Source organism: Capra hircus, chromosome 14 (assembly GCF_001704415.2).
Source record: "Capra hircus breed San Clemente chromosome 14, ASM170441v1, whole genome shotgun sequence".
NCBI classification, from domain to species: Eukaryota; Metazoa; Chordata; class Mammalia; order Artiodactyla; family Bovidae; genus Capra; species Capra hircus.
Window position 1 is genome coordinate 79206706 of NC_030821.1, and position 16714 is coordinate 79223419.

The 16714-nt window shown below is 43.7% G+C and overlaps 1 protein-coding gene across 19 annotated transcripts in view; it reads right to left on the bottom strand.

Annotated features, from left to right (window-relative positions):
* Positions 1 to 16714, bottom strand: part of PTK2 (protein tyrosine kinase 2) — a 189657-nt gene that overhangs the window by 113598 nt on the left and 59345 nt on the right. For 17 of the 19 annotated variants that reach the window (XM_018058626.1, XM_018058616.1, XM_018058625.1 and 14 more), the window contains 2 exons: positions 13869 to 14095; positions 2941 to 3107 (listed from right to left, as the gene is read on the bottom strand). In XM_018058626.1, the coding sequence (XP_017914115.1) occupies positions 2941 to 3107; positions 13869 to 14063 (362 nt within the window). In that variant the 5' untranslated portion in view covers positions 14064 to 14095. The remainder of the gene's footprint in view (positions 1 to 2940; positions 3108 to 13868; positions 14096 to 16714) is intronic. The other 2 variants (XM_018058634.1, XM_018058633.1) reach the window with 1 other exon arrangement.

The following is a 16714-nucleotide window of genomic DNA, read 5'->3' on the forward strand; positions in this document are numbered from 1 at the left end:
AGGACTCATTAGAAGGCAGGAAAATTCTTTTCACTATTCATTTATTAATTCATTTTACTAACGTAGAACAAAACAGAACATTGCCGAGAAAACCATTTGACCTCAGCGTAAATGATAACGCTGAGTATAGTTCGGTGAAATGTGTAGGTCTGGGACATATAAACAGCTCTGAGACACACATACAAGCATACACGTGCGCTAGATCTCATGGTAAAACACATGGCTTCCTCCGAGTCAAAGAAAGATGTTTGAACGTCACTGTTCCGGATACATCCTGTGAACAGCAGAGAGCTTGGCCTCACGTTCTAATCCACTCTAGCAGCCTCTGACAGTCATCCACTGCTAGCACCTGTGCATCTCACTTGTGACTTCTATTCATCTTGCTTCCCCACGCTGCTTCTGTTTCTTTCCTTCTTTTTGATCCCTACATTTCTCTAGTATCTACCTGCCCAATGACCATTTAAGCTGTACTTCTAATGTTGGAGCTGTTACCCTCATATTTAGCTGACAAAGCTTTATTCTATCACCCCTGTTCCAACCTGCACCCAGTACTGGGCTCTACTTTTTTTAGTATAAAAAAATCTGTTCTCATTAGTTTTCCTTCATGAAGCCAGTGCTCACTGATATCTGTTCTTGAGATAATTTAACCGTGCAAACAAATATAGACTGCCAGTTACATTTCCTCACGACTTTGAAGATATTATACCACCATTTTCTTGGCATTGATGATGCTGGGAGAAGTCTAATTTTTCTCTGCTTGTTTTTAACATCCTTTCATTTTCTTTTATACAACACTATTTTGCTATAATCTGCCAAAGTATGCATTTAGATTTACCCAATTTGAGATTTTTCTGTTAATCCTACATTTAAGGACTCATGTCACTCACTGATTCTAGAAAGTTCTCAGCTATTTTCCCTTCAGATTATTTCCTCTTCCTCATTCTTTTTATTCTCTTCTTCAGAGTTCCTGTTAGAAAAGGGCTGACCTTCTCATTCTTCATGTTACATAAATCTGCTTTCATAATTTCCATCTGTTCATCTCTGTGCTACGTTTTGGGCAAGTTTTCTCAGATCCATCTTCCTGTTTACTAATTGTTCAGCTATGTCTAATCTGCTGCTTTATCTATCCAATGACTTCCAGAACTTCTGTTTTGTTCTTTTCCAAGTATGCTTAATTATTTTAACAGCCTCCTATTCCCATTGTTATAACAGTTTGTATTAATCCTCACGCTACTGAAGATATCACACATGTATCACCAGTATCTCTGATCACATTTCGTTCTTTCATCACCTTACCCATGCACCTTCACTCATCTCGTAAGCCTAGCTACACTCTCAGTTTTGAAGATCACATTATTCCCATTGAGATGGGCATGTTGATTTTAAAAACCCATACTGTGAAGTCAGATAGCTACATCCAAATGGAAACTGTACCACAAACTATGTGAATGCAACTTAAATCCATTTTGTTGTGCCTCTGTCTTCATCTACAAAATAAGGATAACAAGTCTTTACCTCCTCGGGTTTGGGTAAATGAAATACAGAGTTTACGAATCATAAACAGCACGCAGCTGGCACAATGCCTGGCTCCTAACAGCCACTCAATGGAGACAACACATCAATGTCGTCATCTTCACCACCCCTCATTCGAAGAGGGTCAGTCAAATCTTCCTTACTTATGAGGATCCAGGCTCCACTAAATAAAACAGTGCCTACTACTAAGGTTAAATAAGCTGGCTTAAAAGAATGAAAACAAAGCTTAGATACCCCAGGATTTGCATTCAACAATTTACTGGGGACTAAGACTATTGCTATAATGAAGGCTGCCTCTGACATGTTTCATCAACTCAGAACGTTACAGAATTGTTTTAATTAAAAATACCTAGAGATATGTTCAAGTAACTTTTAGCTATTCTTAGTTTTTAAACACTTGCTTAATTAACTGACCAAATAGATAGAGGTCAAATCTTTTTCAGCCATTGTTGAAAAGTAACCAAACTATATTCTTACAGACTATCTTGTTAGGTCAGTTCCAGCTAACTCGACAAATTTGAAAATTATATTTCTCTGATAAGCTGTAATTGGGATAGTATTTTTATTCAACTAAAGATTTACTCACCTAAACATGTTTGTTTTTCTTTTTAAATGTCTAATCTTATCTATTTAGATCCTTGAAGGGAAAGTAACTGACATTTGAATGCTCTCTTTACGCTACAATCATCTTTATTTCTGCAGCATCTATAAAAACAGGGGCTCCTGTGGAAGAGCTCCCTTATACTTTTCGCAAACATTAAGTGTTTTAGGTGTACAATTTCCTACAAACACCATGGTTTACTGAAAAGTGAAAAATAATTATTAGGAGAGAACCAGGGAAAGGACAACTATAGGGACTTCTTTTATTTCACCTTGAATGACTTTAGTTTCATTAGAGTCAGTATGACTTCACTGAGATCACTTCCCAGCATCAATGCTGTATGTGAACATCACACAGACACCGACTCTCTCAGGTGAGCTGCCATCACTGGGCATCACGGAGTGAGCTCTGCAGCACATCAATACGGCCATCAGGTGTGGTCACTTCCAGGCACGAAAGGATGCCAGCAGCACAGGGAGGAGAAGCACTAGGACTCGGGAAGCGCTCAGAGCAGAAGCTGATGGAGCAGCACTGGCCAGAGAAGGGTGAGGGGCCAAAGACCGTCACAGAAGAGCGGAAGCAATGAGACAGCTCCAGCCAGCCCACGCCAGGGGCGCCCGAAGACGGGCTACACCAAAGTGCAAAACACAGCGCTGGCTAACAAGTGCCGGCCACCTCTGTGTGTACAGGAGTCCCAGTGACCATCAGTGAAAAAAGTAAACACAGATAATCATCCTCTCATGTGTGTTTCTAATACGCAAAACAAACCACGTCCGAGTCACCCCAAAGTAGGTTTGTAATCTTACTTCCACTCCTCTGGTGGGTGGGCAAGTTCATACTTCTCCCTCACATTGGAGACACCCATATCCAAATGGAGCCAGTGAACCTCCTCTGACCGCAGGTGACTCAGGCGAAATCCATAGCAGGCCACGTGCTTTACTTTGTGACTGTCCACTATCTTCTGAATGATGCCCTAAAACATACCCCCCACAGAAATGACTGTTATAAACAAAAACTGCATGCTAGAAATTAATGCAATGTTCATTTCTTTCAGTTAATCACCAGAAATCTTTGGTAAAAAGAGTATCAATTTAAATAAATCACTTAATTTTACTTAGGAATTTTTCACAAATAGTATTTTTATGAACAAAGAAAAGTGTTTTTAAAACCACAAGAAGAGGCGCTGCCCCTTTCTTTATTGATTTCTGCAGCTCCACCACTGCATCACCCCAACTCATCCACCCACACAGGCCACCCCTTGGGGGGCTTCCTAAGAATGAGACCTGGGGAGGGTTACACTTTCCAAACCAACTCCTTGCTGAGAACAAGCTGCAACCTTAGTATCATTAAAAAAAAAAAAAAAAAACACATATACAATTAGGAATACAAAATTAAAGTCATGTTTCTGATAATATTGATGACATATAAAAAGCTACCTCAAGTTGGGCCTAACCATCTGCTCTCTACTGGTTAATATACAGCAACCCACAAGAGCCCCCAACCTAATGGTTCCAACATGTGTGTCCATGAGTTCAGAGGAGATGAGGGCAACCTCTGAAGGAGGGCATCAGAGAAGGCTCCCTAGAGAAGGTGGCATTTATCCCAAGCTGTGGCAAGGTGCTCTCAGAGGTGTGGTAGTCATGTGTACACGTCTGTAAGTGGGCAGCACACGTGGGAAGACCCACTTGGGAATACGACGGAAACCACAGGCCGTCCTCCCGTGAGGGCGTGTGAATCACAGTCCACTGCACTCTTCTCAATTTTTTAGGCCATTAATGTTTTCTTAAATGATGCAGATATTAACAAGAAAATGTCTATTAAGAAAAATCAGTACTGTCTACTAGAGAAAGCACTGGTTTCTAACAATTAGCAATTAACTGAAGTTATCATATAACTTACAATGTAAAAGTTCTGCACACACTAGCATTTCTTTTCTGTGACACAATGCTGTTGATAAACAATTAAGGGTGTTCCCAACCCTACCCCAAAGAAGAGATAAATAACGTGTCCTGTATACAAAACTGTCAGGGACCCAGGGAGTCCACACCACGGGCAGGGTATGTGCCATGCTCCCATGCCTGCTGACAGCCCTTGTGGACTCCTCAGTCCCCAGCACAAGGCTGTGTATGCAGCCCAGGAGTGGCAGGGGGAAGACGAAGAGAAAGGACCCGGCTGGAAGAGCCATCTGCAGCTTCAGAAGATGAACTCTCACTGGATCTATAGCCTACAGGACTCAGGCAGGGGGACTGAAAGTGAAAATCGCATCCCACTCCTTGCGACTCCATGGACCATATGTTCCAAGAAACTCTCCAGGCCAGAATACTGGAGTGGGTAGCCTATCCCTTCTCCAGGGGATCTTCCCGACCCAGGAATCAAACCGGGGGCTCCAGCATCACGGGTGGATTCTTTACCAGCTGAGCCACCAGGGAAGGGGGACTGGGATGAGCATAAAGCATCCCTCTGGCTTCTGGATACAGGGCCGCTGTGAATTCAGTGCAGGCTGAGCATTACCAGAGGGCGTCCTGCGGGGCGTTGGGGGGAACTGGGAGGACAGAACCCAGATCCAACCCCAAGCTCGCCTGCAAACCTGTACTCTGGGGTGTGAGCTCTGCCTACAGGAAGGAACATCTTTTTCTGCTAATTCTCTGAAAGGCGACTTGTGCAGCCTCTCCTTGCCAACATCCAAATCCCTGGACTGCAAAGGACAGGAGCTGGCGCCTCTTTCAAGCTCCCACAAAAGCGCCTTTGTCTCCTGCTGCTGCTCTGCCAGCTCACTACCGAGAGCACACAGACTCTGGTCACCCGGCCATCCCCCCTCGACCCCACGTCCCCCAGCGGCAAGAGCTCCAGAGCAGCCCTGCTCCTGCGAGGGCTCCGCACCACGCCTGCGCCTCTCGTTCTGTTGCTGTGCTCCCGGTCGGGCAATCCCTCCACGCCCAGATGCAGGCAGGTAAGGCAGGTGTAAACCATTCCTTACACTCGTGCTTGCTGTCGACACCCCAAGGAAGAACCCCACCTTCTCTGGGTGTCTGCCCTGGTGACCTCTCACACAGGTTACCCTCATGTCTCTGACTCGTGGGCACAAACTGGAGCCCACCTGCAGAGAAGTGGTGTAAATTACAGGGATTTGGTCCAAAAAATGTGGCGCTGACTAGGGGGGAAAAGTAGGTTCCTAGTCTTGAGGTCTTAATGGAACAGACAGTATTTCTGTCAGTTCACTTGATCACACTGCCAGAAGACACCAGAATAATTTTAAGTCTGGGTTTGTGTAACCAGAGTCCCCATACTGTAGGATCTGGTACCTAAACCTGATCCTACAGTTAGCAATTTCACTCTCCACTAAAAAAAAAAAGCAATAAACATAGACATTTCCTTTTATTTCACTTTTCACTTTCCATTATGCTTCCATATTGATTTCGGTTCTACTTCTCATTCTCCAGGACTCTCAGAAACGTCACTTCTCATTCCATAGGGACAGCAACCAAGACTGTGAGTATAGGAGGTACTTAAATATTTGATGCCGAATGCACATAAGTACTCAGTAACAAGTAATTCTGAGAACCAACTATGCGGTCTGGAGAACTGAACAACTTGAGAACTAAATGCTCAAACACTACCACATCCACAGAACACACGCAAATGGCAGTGTATGTGTATGATTTCTGGGATACGTATCTTTAGAACAGGGACTGTCTCTAGAGCACTGACAGGATGAGGGCTTTTAATACACCACTCATGGGATCCAAATTAAACTTCTCATCCTGGCTTTAAAGGCTCATGATAAACTAGTCCTACAATACACAAAACAATACTTAGCTACTCTGTAACCTCTGCTGACTCATTTATATCACAGCCCAGGCCTTGGAAACACATAAGTTTTCCTGACTGAATTCTCACGTTAGACAGTCACAGGAAAGGGTTCTTCCCAAATTTGAAAATAAAAGCAGCCAGTGTCTGCATGGTGCTCACATCTCATCACGAACACAGCAATTCAGCCATTTTACTGCTGGGGGAGGCTTCTTTTCTTTTTTAGCTTCCCTGTTCTGGGGCAAAATGGGGATGGAAATGCAGGTAATTCTGCCACAAGCACCCTTCCAGCTGTCATCACACATGTACAAGCGCTGCTCAGAAACAGATGTGCGGGGTCCAGAGCTACTGACAGTGTGACATTTTGATAAGTACAGCCAAACTGCACACCAACAAAACTATACCAACCACAACTGACAACACTACAGACTGTCCTTCATCTTACGCCAACACTGGATCTTAAAATGTTTATCAATTCATCTGTCAATGGACATCTAGGTTGCTTCCATGTTCTAGCTTTTGTAAATAGTGCTGCAATGAACAATGGGATACACATGTCTTTTTCCATTTTGGTTTCCTCAGGGTATATGCCTAGGAGTGGGATTGCTGGGTCATATGGTGGTTTTATTCCTAGTTTTTTAAGTAATCTCCATACTGTCTTCCATAGTGGCTGTATTAATTTACATTCCCACCAACAGTGCAAGAGCGTTCCCTTTTCTCCACGCTCTCTCCAGCATTTATTGCTTGTAGACTTTTTGATGATGGCCATTCTGAGTGGTGTGAGGTGATATCTCAATGTAGTTTTGCTTTGCCTTTCTCTAATAATGAGCGATGTTGAACATCTTTTCATGTGTTTGTTAAGTCATCCGTAGGTCTTCTTTGGAGAAATGTCTGTTTAGGTCTTTTTCCCACTTTTTGATTGGATTGTTTGTTTTCTGCATTGAGTTATATATGTATTTTGAAAATTAATCCTTTGTCAGTTGTTTCATTTGCTATTATTTTCTCCCATTCTGAGGGGTGTCTTTTCACCTTGCTTATAGTTTCCTTTGCTGGGCAAAAGCTTTTAAGTTTAGTCAGGTCCCACTTGTTTACTTTTGTTTTTATTTCTGTTACTCTAGAAAGCAGGTCATATAAAAAGGAATGCATTTGAGTCGGTTCTGATGAGGTAGATGAACCTAGAACCTATTATACAGAGTGAAGTGAGTCAGAAAGAGAAAGATAAATATCATTTTCTAACGCACATATACAGAATCTAGAAAAATGGTACTGAAGAATTTATTTACAGGGAGATACAGCAATGGAGATACAGACATAGAGAATAGACTTATGGACATGGAGAGAGAGGAGGAGAGAGTGAGACGTATGGAAAGAGTAACATGGAAACTTACATTACCATATGTAAAATCGACAGCCAACAGGAATTTGCTGTATGGCTCGGGAAACTCAAACAGGGGCTCTGTATCAACCTAGAGAGGTGGGATGGGGAGGGAGAGGGGAGGGAGGTTCAAAAGGGAAGGGATATATGTATACTGATGGCTGATTCATGTCGAGGTTTGACAGAAAACAGAAAAATTCTGTAAAGCAATTATCCTTTGATAAAAACAGAAAAAGAAAAAAGAAATTCAGGAAGGCAAGGGTGTAGTGTGAAGATGAGAAAAGAAACAGATTCTGCCAGAGAAGCAAGAGCAAAGAGAAATGCCCAGGTACACATTTTAGAAAAATCACTCTGGCTCTAGAGAGGAGGAATAGCTAAAAAATAAAAGTTAAGAACACCTAATAAAAATAATCGCAGTATTTTAAGGGGAAAAATAAGTGGTTTGAATAAGGGGACTAGACACAAAAATGGATAGAAATAAATGTACTTTAAAAATATTTTGTAGGTAGAATAACCAAGATTTGGTGACCTTGAGAAGATATCCAATACGAGGATAAAAAAAAGGAGATTAATGCATTCTGCCTCAGATAGCTAAGTAGATGTTTATGTCATTCAGTGAAACACAAACTCACGTGAAAGCGGTTTGGAAACAGGACGGCAAAATGACAAGTACATTTCAATGGATTTTAGATTCAGCTTTTTAGACTATCCAAGCAGAAATGCCCAGTAAGCACTTGGTTATATGGGTCTGGAGTTCAGGAAAGTATGTTAATCAATTAATCACAGGGTAGGATCAGTATACTCTTATTAAATAGGCTAAATCAGGGCATTTCTAGTCACTCACTCATTTAATAAGTATTCACTGATAGCTACTTGGTCTGAACATTCTTGCAGATTTGGGGTTCTGAGGAAGATAGACACAGTATCCATCCTTATAAGGCTTGGAAATTGGAGACAGAAGGTAGGAACCAATGGCAGTGGTACCTGAAGCTCTAACCATTTCAGTAAGTGGACTGAACTTGGTAGTGCACAATCAGCAAACAGCATTATTATTTAACCACCATTTCCTTCAACCATATTCTGTAAAATATTTTTTTCTTTTTATTTTGTTCTTTTACAACAGTGAACATCTTTGCTAGGTCCTGTGGCTTTTAATCATTTCCATTTATATAAGGAATTACACTCCTTTAAATCATATATGGAGACTTTTTCTGTAATTCTGTAAGTGTATTGTATTATGAATCTAACCTAAACAGCGTCTGCTTCTTATTACAAATGGCACTGAGAGAGAAAAGAGAACACTGAAAAACTTAAAAAAAAAAAAAGTTTATCAATTTGATGGACCAAGATGGGCGGGGGGGGGGGGGCTTTGTTGTTAAAATTTTAATTTCCATGGTTACTAACTAGTGAGATGAAGCTGTCATTCAGTTTTTTCTGGAAGTTCCTGTTATGATTTGCTTGGTTCAATGTGGCCACTTGTCTTTTAGACAGTGCTCTCCAAGGAAGTGACCTTCTCCTTCCCTGGGTGGAGAGCACTCGTGCAGCTCTGCCCTTCACGTCCATTTACTCACGATGTGTGCCCCTGCCCTATCATTCAGTGACCACCTGGAGAGCCAGGTGATCTGGTCTGGTGCCAGCGACGCAACCATGGCAGGACATGAGCCTGACCCTTGAAAGTCAAAAGCTGAGCAGGAGAAGGACGTGACAATGAACAATGCAGCAAGAGAATTTGTCTGTGAAGAAGGTGAGGCAGGGGACAAGAGAAAAGGGGTATCGGATGCGTTCAGCTATCTCCTCACGGATCACTGGTAGCACTTTGCTGTTTATTAGAGGAGATATCTGAGGCCATGAGCGTAATTCTCAACACTGTCCATCTCATCATTTCTATGAACAGCCAAGTGCACTCATCAGGACGACGTGTCTTTTATTATGTCCAGGGGTCACTGTTCTGTGCGCTCTCCTTCAGATGCTCTTCACATTCAGGAAACCAACAGGTTCCTACCATCTTCTCTGAGCACACCCGTACAGGTCGGAACCTATCATCACTCAGTTACCAAAACAAGATGCAGAAATCCAGCCCTGCTCTGGGGAAGGCAGCACATCTCCTGCCCCTGGTCCAGCAGCAGACGCGGGGCCCTCCTAACAGTCCTCAGGACAAAGCAGGCACTTCTGTTTTCATGATCTGCAGTCACCCTTGATTCCTTGTTGCTGCCATAACAAATGGCCGCAAACTCAGGGACTTAACTAACACAAGTGTGTGACTGTCCAGCTGTGCAGACAAGTCTGAAGTGGCTGTCACTGAACTAAGACAAGGCATCAGCAAGGACGTGCTGTGTTCTGGAAGGTCCGGGACAGGGGACAAGGAGCCAATCCCGTAGGTCCCTGGGGGCCCTGAAGAACGGGGAGCTCCTGGGGCTTTTGAGCAGATTATTGACAAGGAGACCAGCATGTGAGAGGAAGAGACAGGAAGCAGGACGTAAAAGGGGGTGGTGCCAGGACAGACGGCCACAAGGCATAGTGGGAGAGGAGCAGGCGGGGGCTCCTGCAGGGCTGGCACGCTCACTCCAGAGAGGAAGGTGAGGAAGGCTCCGAGTGCGGGACTGATGCGCTCTGGCTCTCGTATCAACAGGACGGCTCAGGTGGCCGGGCTGTGAACAGACGGGGCAGGGACAACGGGGAAGGCGAGCGTCAGTCAGGAGACCCAGGGCTCCGAGAAAGATGTGCAGGAGAGGCCCCGGGAGGTGTGGGTTCCAGGTACGTATAAAGACAACATGGACAGGACAAGCTAACATACTGGACGCTGGGTGTGAGCAAAAGCACACTGCAAGAAAGACACTGCAAGGGGCCTACTTACCTAAAAGAAGGGGAAACCCTTCATCTGAAGCACGGGATGGCTCTTCTGGAGGAACAAAAGTGAAGACAGAGAAGAGAGGCAGAGATACAGTGTGGGAGCGTCACGTCTTCAACTGAAGATGAGACCAGCCAGAACGGGGTGCCGTGTGGACTAAGCAGAGCGCGGGATGGAACCACAGCCACGGCTGCAAGGACTTACAAAGACCCAAGAGGCCAGAAGGGGCTGGCAGGTGGGGCCTGGGCCAGCCTCTGGCATTCACTACAGGACTTCCTTCCAGGTCCACATCTCTTCGAGCTCCAATATGTCATTTACTTGAGTTTTCAAAGGCAGCCTACAGAATGAACTTTCCACGTCCTTATTGCTCTTACAGACACCTTCATCCCACATGTTGGTGGCTGACAATGTATCTGGTTTAGACTTCAGAGACACAAGGTGTTTCCCCCAGGGCCTCTGAAGACCCTGTTTCAGTGTTACCCTGCATCTGGCATCGCTGAGAACAGTCTGATGTAAACACCGCCCTTCTTCCTAAGCAGGAGACTTCTCCGGTAGAATCTGGATCTTCTCCATACACTAACCTTGGCTCTTCTGCACTGACCCCAAACTTGTCTCCAGAGCTGCCTGGAACATGGCGCTGACACTAGCCTATGGTCAAGAGGAGTGATGTTTGTGGCCATGGGCTACTGATTACAGGCAGGACACAGGAGCCTGGATCCCTGTTGAGGAATCATGACTGGATTTACGACTTGCACCTGATGTTGGTGGCATGTGGCCACAGGGCGAGGCTGGTTATGGAGATGGAGCGTGCCCATGTGCCCATCTCACAGATCCTACCTCCTCACACCCAGGCACTGCACACATGGCTGGTGACGGCCGGGAATGTAAAGGCCACGAGGCCTAGGCCTGCGATGTCCAGAGCCCTTCAATGAGCACGGTCCTCCTCCTGTGGCTGCTCTATACGCTCCAGCTATTCACAGCGGAGGCCTGTGAATCCTATCAGCAACCACTATGCTATTAGTGTGTAATTAGCACATATATGTAATAGGAGTAAAATCTGTTAATTAAAGAAAACTCTGTGATGAATTATAACAAGAATTCTGAGTTTTCTTGGTAAAAAGGAATCTGCAGAGGTTTTGGTTCTCCTGAGCCAAGCAGCCTCTCAGAAAACTACTTTCTACAGAGCACAGCTGTCCAGCAGGGACATAAAGCAGGCCACGTACACCGTTTAAAAATTTCTAATGGCCGCATTAAAAAACTGTAAAAAGGTACAAGTGAATTTAATTTTAATGATAATTTCCTTTAACCTAGTATGCCAAGAACAAAACAAACAGATTACTGATGAGGTATTTTACATTCCTTTTTCATACTAAATCTTGAAATCTAGGGTTTATTTTTACTTTGTTGTTGTTCAGTCGCTAAGTTGTGTCCAACTCTCTGTCACCCCATGGACTGCAGCACACCAGGCTCCCCTGTCCTTCACTATCTCCCGGAGTTTACACAAACTCATGTCCATTGAATCAGTGATGCTATCTAACCATCTCATCCTCTGCCGCCCCCTTCTCCTCCTGCCTTCAATCTTTCCCAGTATCATGGTCTTTTTCTACTGAGTCGGCTCTTCACATCAGGTGGCCAAAGTATTGCAGTTTCAGCTTCGGTCCTTCCCAATACACTTAGAATACATCAAGTCAGAAAGCTACACTCAAGTATTCAGTAGTGGCATACAGCTACATCGGGCAGTGCAGCAACAGGGTCTGAGACTCAATCTAATTACCAAGCAACTCTAGATAACGATAAGCTATCTCCTTTCAGAAAATGGTTGGCCTTTAGATCCGTCTTAATTTACATGAAAATCCTGCATTTTCAGATGTTATAGCACTAGATGAAAGTGGGTTATGAGTAATTCCCACCTGCCATCACATTGATCCAGTGTCATGTGGATTTCATGCTACTCCCGGGGAAGGCTGAGGTCAATCCATGCCAATCGAGGTTTCTTTGCCTCATGCTGAAAATCAATCACCAACTGCTAAGACTTGCTAAATTCTAAACACTGATCAATTACTGTGAAGTACAACAACTTGCTCTTTGGCCTCACAGATTTGCTAATATTGATCTTCATAGAAGTCTGAGAAATACGTTCTCATAACTTATGTATTTTTATCTGATTTAAATTTTTCTTCACAATACGAATGTTTTGATGCTGGTAAGGTTCTGCTGCTGCTGCTAAGGTTCTAACACTGGCTAAAGGCCGACACGTGCCCAGTGATCACTGGTTCCCTCCACAGTATGAATCCTCTCATGTGCAGCACGTTTATTAAAACCACAGCACATCTGTCACGGAGCCTTCCCAAAATGAAACTCCTGATGTAAGAAACTCTTAACATCTCCTAAATGTCTTGGGAAATTCATAACCTTTGAAAGGCTCCCCTCCTGCACAAATACTCTGAACTCTATTAAGGTTGATGCAATGGTTTAAAGAATTTCCTCTCTTGTATCTGAAATGTATACAACTGCAAAATGCCCTAACAGCCTTCCCATAAATGTTACATTTACAAGGTTTCCTCTCCAGAGATTGCATTTATAAGGTTAAATATGAAACAGAGCTACAGACAAACTAGAAAAAGTCAGCAAGTGTCATAAAAAGTTTGTGAAAAGAGACTATTTCAAGTACAGCACATGGATAGATACTAATGCATATTTCAATCCTAAGTGAATGACTCTCCTTTTAATAACCCATTTGAAGAGTCAGTATTACAGTACCACAGAGGTAACAATATTACATATAATTTATATGTAATATATAGCCTTAAAGTCTAAGTTCTACCACTTCCTTTATCGTGCTTAAAAATAGTTAAGGCATGTAAGTTAACGAGTAGTAAATTAATCTCGTTATAATAAAAGGGAAGGAGTATATCTGATGGTCCTCCTCACTGGACGCTTGTCCTCCTTAAAGATGAATATGGACTAAGCAGAGGAGCAGCAGGGAGGAGGGGCTTCCTCAACACTGGATCAAATAAACATCCTGACCGCTTATATTCTGAACTCGGTTTTCTGAGATTCTGGTGCTCACCCCTTCCTCTCAGCCCGCTCTGCCTACACAGTGCTGCCCCCACAGCTCTTCACCACCCACTCTCACCAGCACCCGGAGGAAGCCCCGTCCAGCGACTCCCTTGTGCCCGTGCAGTGACGCCCCACGGGCCCGGCCACTGGGGCCCGGGGAAGTGCTGTCCGCACCGCGCTGAGGTTAAGGCCCCTGGGACCCCACCCACAACAGACTGAAGGCTATCCACTAAGGATCTTTCACATCCCCAGAACCTCGTCAGGCGTGTGTATACAGGAGACATTTGTTTTTTAAGAATCTGTCCTGTCTGGAATCGTGCAAAGAGATTCAAAATTACACTTTCTAGAAAACAATTTATTTCCACAGAATTTTAATTGTTTTGTTTCCTACATACTTCAAGAATTTTTTTCTAAAACACAGGAAAGAAAAACAAGTCAATGGCATTATATATGATGCAGTTATTTTTCTAAGAAATTTTACATAAAACTCTAGTCAGTCACATATTAACTCATTAAGTACTACAGAGAAAAGCTAGCATCGCTGATATACTGGAATAACAATTATTACCCTGCCTTTTCGGTGTGTGCCATTAACATTTAACCTAAACACACACTGAGGGTGTATCCCAGGAAAACATACTCACCCTGACGTCGGTTGCATCTCCATGCCTGATAATACTGGCCCAAGTGGTTGGCTCACTGTTGCTTTCAAAATAATGAAAGACCTTTAATACTCGCTCCATGGTCCCAGGAGAACGCTCCACACCAGTTCCCAGGTGAGTCTTGGTACTTGAACTCGGCGTGTGATTCAAGTTTGGGTCAAGGTACGCAGCGGCCATTCTTTTGCTAGATGCTAGGTATCTGTCATATTCTGGAAAAGAAAATAAGTTTTATCAGTGTACAATATTTGAAATCCACTGGTTAAAACGTATTGTACTGATACACTAACGTAACAACATTGTTCTTTGTTCTCTCCCTATGATGTGTTGTATGTAGGTGAGCCTGAGGAGACCTGAGACCTGAACCCGGATAATCACTGTTTTCCACCACCAGCCCCCTCCCACCACCCCCACCACCTCCATCCAGAGCAGCACCTGATTCACAGCAGCATTAATAAATATTTGTTAAATTACTACAAGTCTGGGAACCTTATTTCACCTCTGTTCAAAAGTTGCTGTTATCTATGAACAGTGTAACACCACCACCACTCCCTTTAAATCACAGACTCTAAATTTGTCAGAAATATCTCAAAGGAAAGCAAAATGTGTTAATTTTACTGCCTAGTTTCAAAATCTTTTATTTTAGTGATCTCTTTTGCTCCCCAAATTAGACAGTAAGGACGAATAAATATAGTATCAACTGCTTCCTGAAAAGAAACATTCCATCTTTGGAGTGGTCAGAAGAAATGATACACTAGTGATAAAAAATCACTACAGTTGACCCTTTAATAAGGCAAGTTTGAACTGCCAGGTCCACTTCTATGCAGATCTTTTTCAATGGTAAATAAACACTACAGACCTACACAATCCCTGGTTGGCTGAATCCCCAGAAGTGGAAATGCAGGTACAGAGGAGCCCTCACACAGGGGGCTGAGTACAAGTTACACGTGGACTTTCCCTGCACGAGGGATGGCACCCTTACTCTACGCTGCTCCCGGGTCAGCATGATGCATGATAGGGAGCGTGTCAGGGAGGTGCTAAACCAGAAACAATGCACAATCCAGATACCCCTGTGGCCAAAACTCAATGGCAAAATCCTTCATAAACCTCTAAAAAAGTAGGTCTAAACAGAATGTAGTTCTGCTTTATCAATTTGAGCTTTGACTTGCTTGTCAAAATTCCATCTGTGCTATGAACTCTCAAATTGGCCAACACCTCCACCTTATCAAGCCTTCCTTGACCTTTCTTGGGAGAAGCAAGGCAATCCCAAGGCAGGTAGGTGTAAGGACACAGGAGCTGACAAGCCTTGGTACTGACCGCAAGGTTCACTGCACAATCCAATATTAACGCTCCGTAAGAGAGCATAAGAAAAAGGAAGAAAAGTACGAGGACCACAACAAGAAACTTACTCCAGAGCTGCCTTGCTTATACTCACTGTACCTACTAAGATCCCACCAAGAGAGTAATCTCGGTAAGCTTGTGATGAGCTGGCCCTTTAATAAAACTGGAGATGCTTGCCAAACTATGAGAAGCGAAGAAGGCAAATTGCTACAGCTAAAATTTTTTTTTAAATTAATGACATCAACTAGTTTGAAGAGTTTTAAGAATTTGATAATAACCCTAAAGTAAATCCTTAAACAACCTAGACAAGTGTGAAAATTTTCTCCTTAATTTTGTTCTTTCACCCATGATTTGGGTTTATTTTCTCATAAAATGACTAACCTGAGTATCCTAAATGTCCCACAATGATTTTACTAGACAGAGAAGCTAACATTATTTAAATGTTTGATATTGTAACATGGAAGGATATATATGAAACTCCAATACTCTGGCCACCTAATGTGAAGAACTGACTCATTGGAAAAGACACTGATGCTGGGAAAGATTGAAGGCAGGAGGAGAAGGGGATGACAGAGGATGAGATGGTTGGATGGCATCACTGACTCAATGGACATGAGTTTGAGCAGGCTCTGGGAGTTGGTGATGGACAGGGAAGCCTGGTGTGCTACAGTGCATGGGGTCACAAAGAGTCAGACACAACTGAGTGACTGGACTGAACAGAACTTGGTATTATAATGTCAGTGTGTTACAGTTTATATTTTCAAACTCACCCCTTTCCCAGTGCTCTTCTTCCAATGTGACTCTGACACCTCTTTCAAGAGGCATAGTCTATGTTCCTTCCCCTCAAACTTGAACTGGCTCAAGACTAGGCTAAGATACACCCTAAGCTAGGTCATTAAAGGCAATCCCCCCCCCAAAAAAGGAAAGAAGGAACCGAGGTTCCTATGGTGCCCTTGGGATGTTCACTCACGAATTCCACCACCACACTAGACAGAAGTTCCAGCAACCCAAGATCAGAGCTCCAAGAACCACAGCTCCAGCTGAGATTCCCACTGATGGCCGGCATCACCTCTGGAAAACTGAGACAGAGCCACCTTGAAAGATCCCCAGGCTCCCAACTGTGCTGCTGCAGACAACACGACACAGAAGAGATGAGCCGGCCCTGCTGAGCCCTGCCCAGAATGCAGACCTGAACAGAACAAAAAACTCGCGTCATCTGAAGCCACTACGCGTCAGATGTCTTGTTTTCAGCAACAGACAAGTGATTCAGTGTATGTTCAGCTAACGTATGCAGCAGTGCTTCTTCCTTCACCTGGAAGTATGGGACACAAAATGACAACCAGAAGCTGTGTGGACAACGCTGGCCTCCTTCTTTGCACTGTTAAAGATACAGAGTGAGTGTCTTTTCAGTGCCTGGGCAAACGCCACATGCCTTCCCAAGTCTGGGTCACTTTCCTTCTACATTTTATTCTTTGTAATTTCAATGTCAC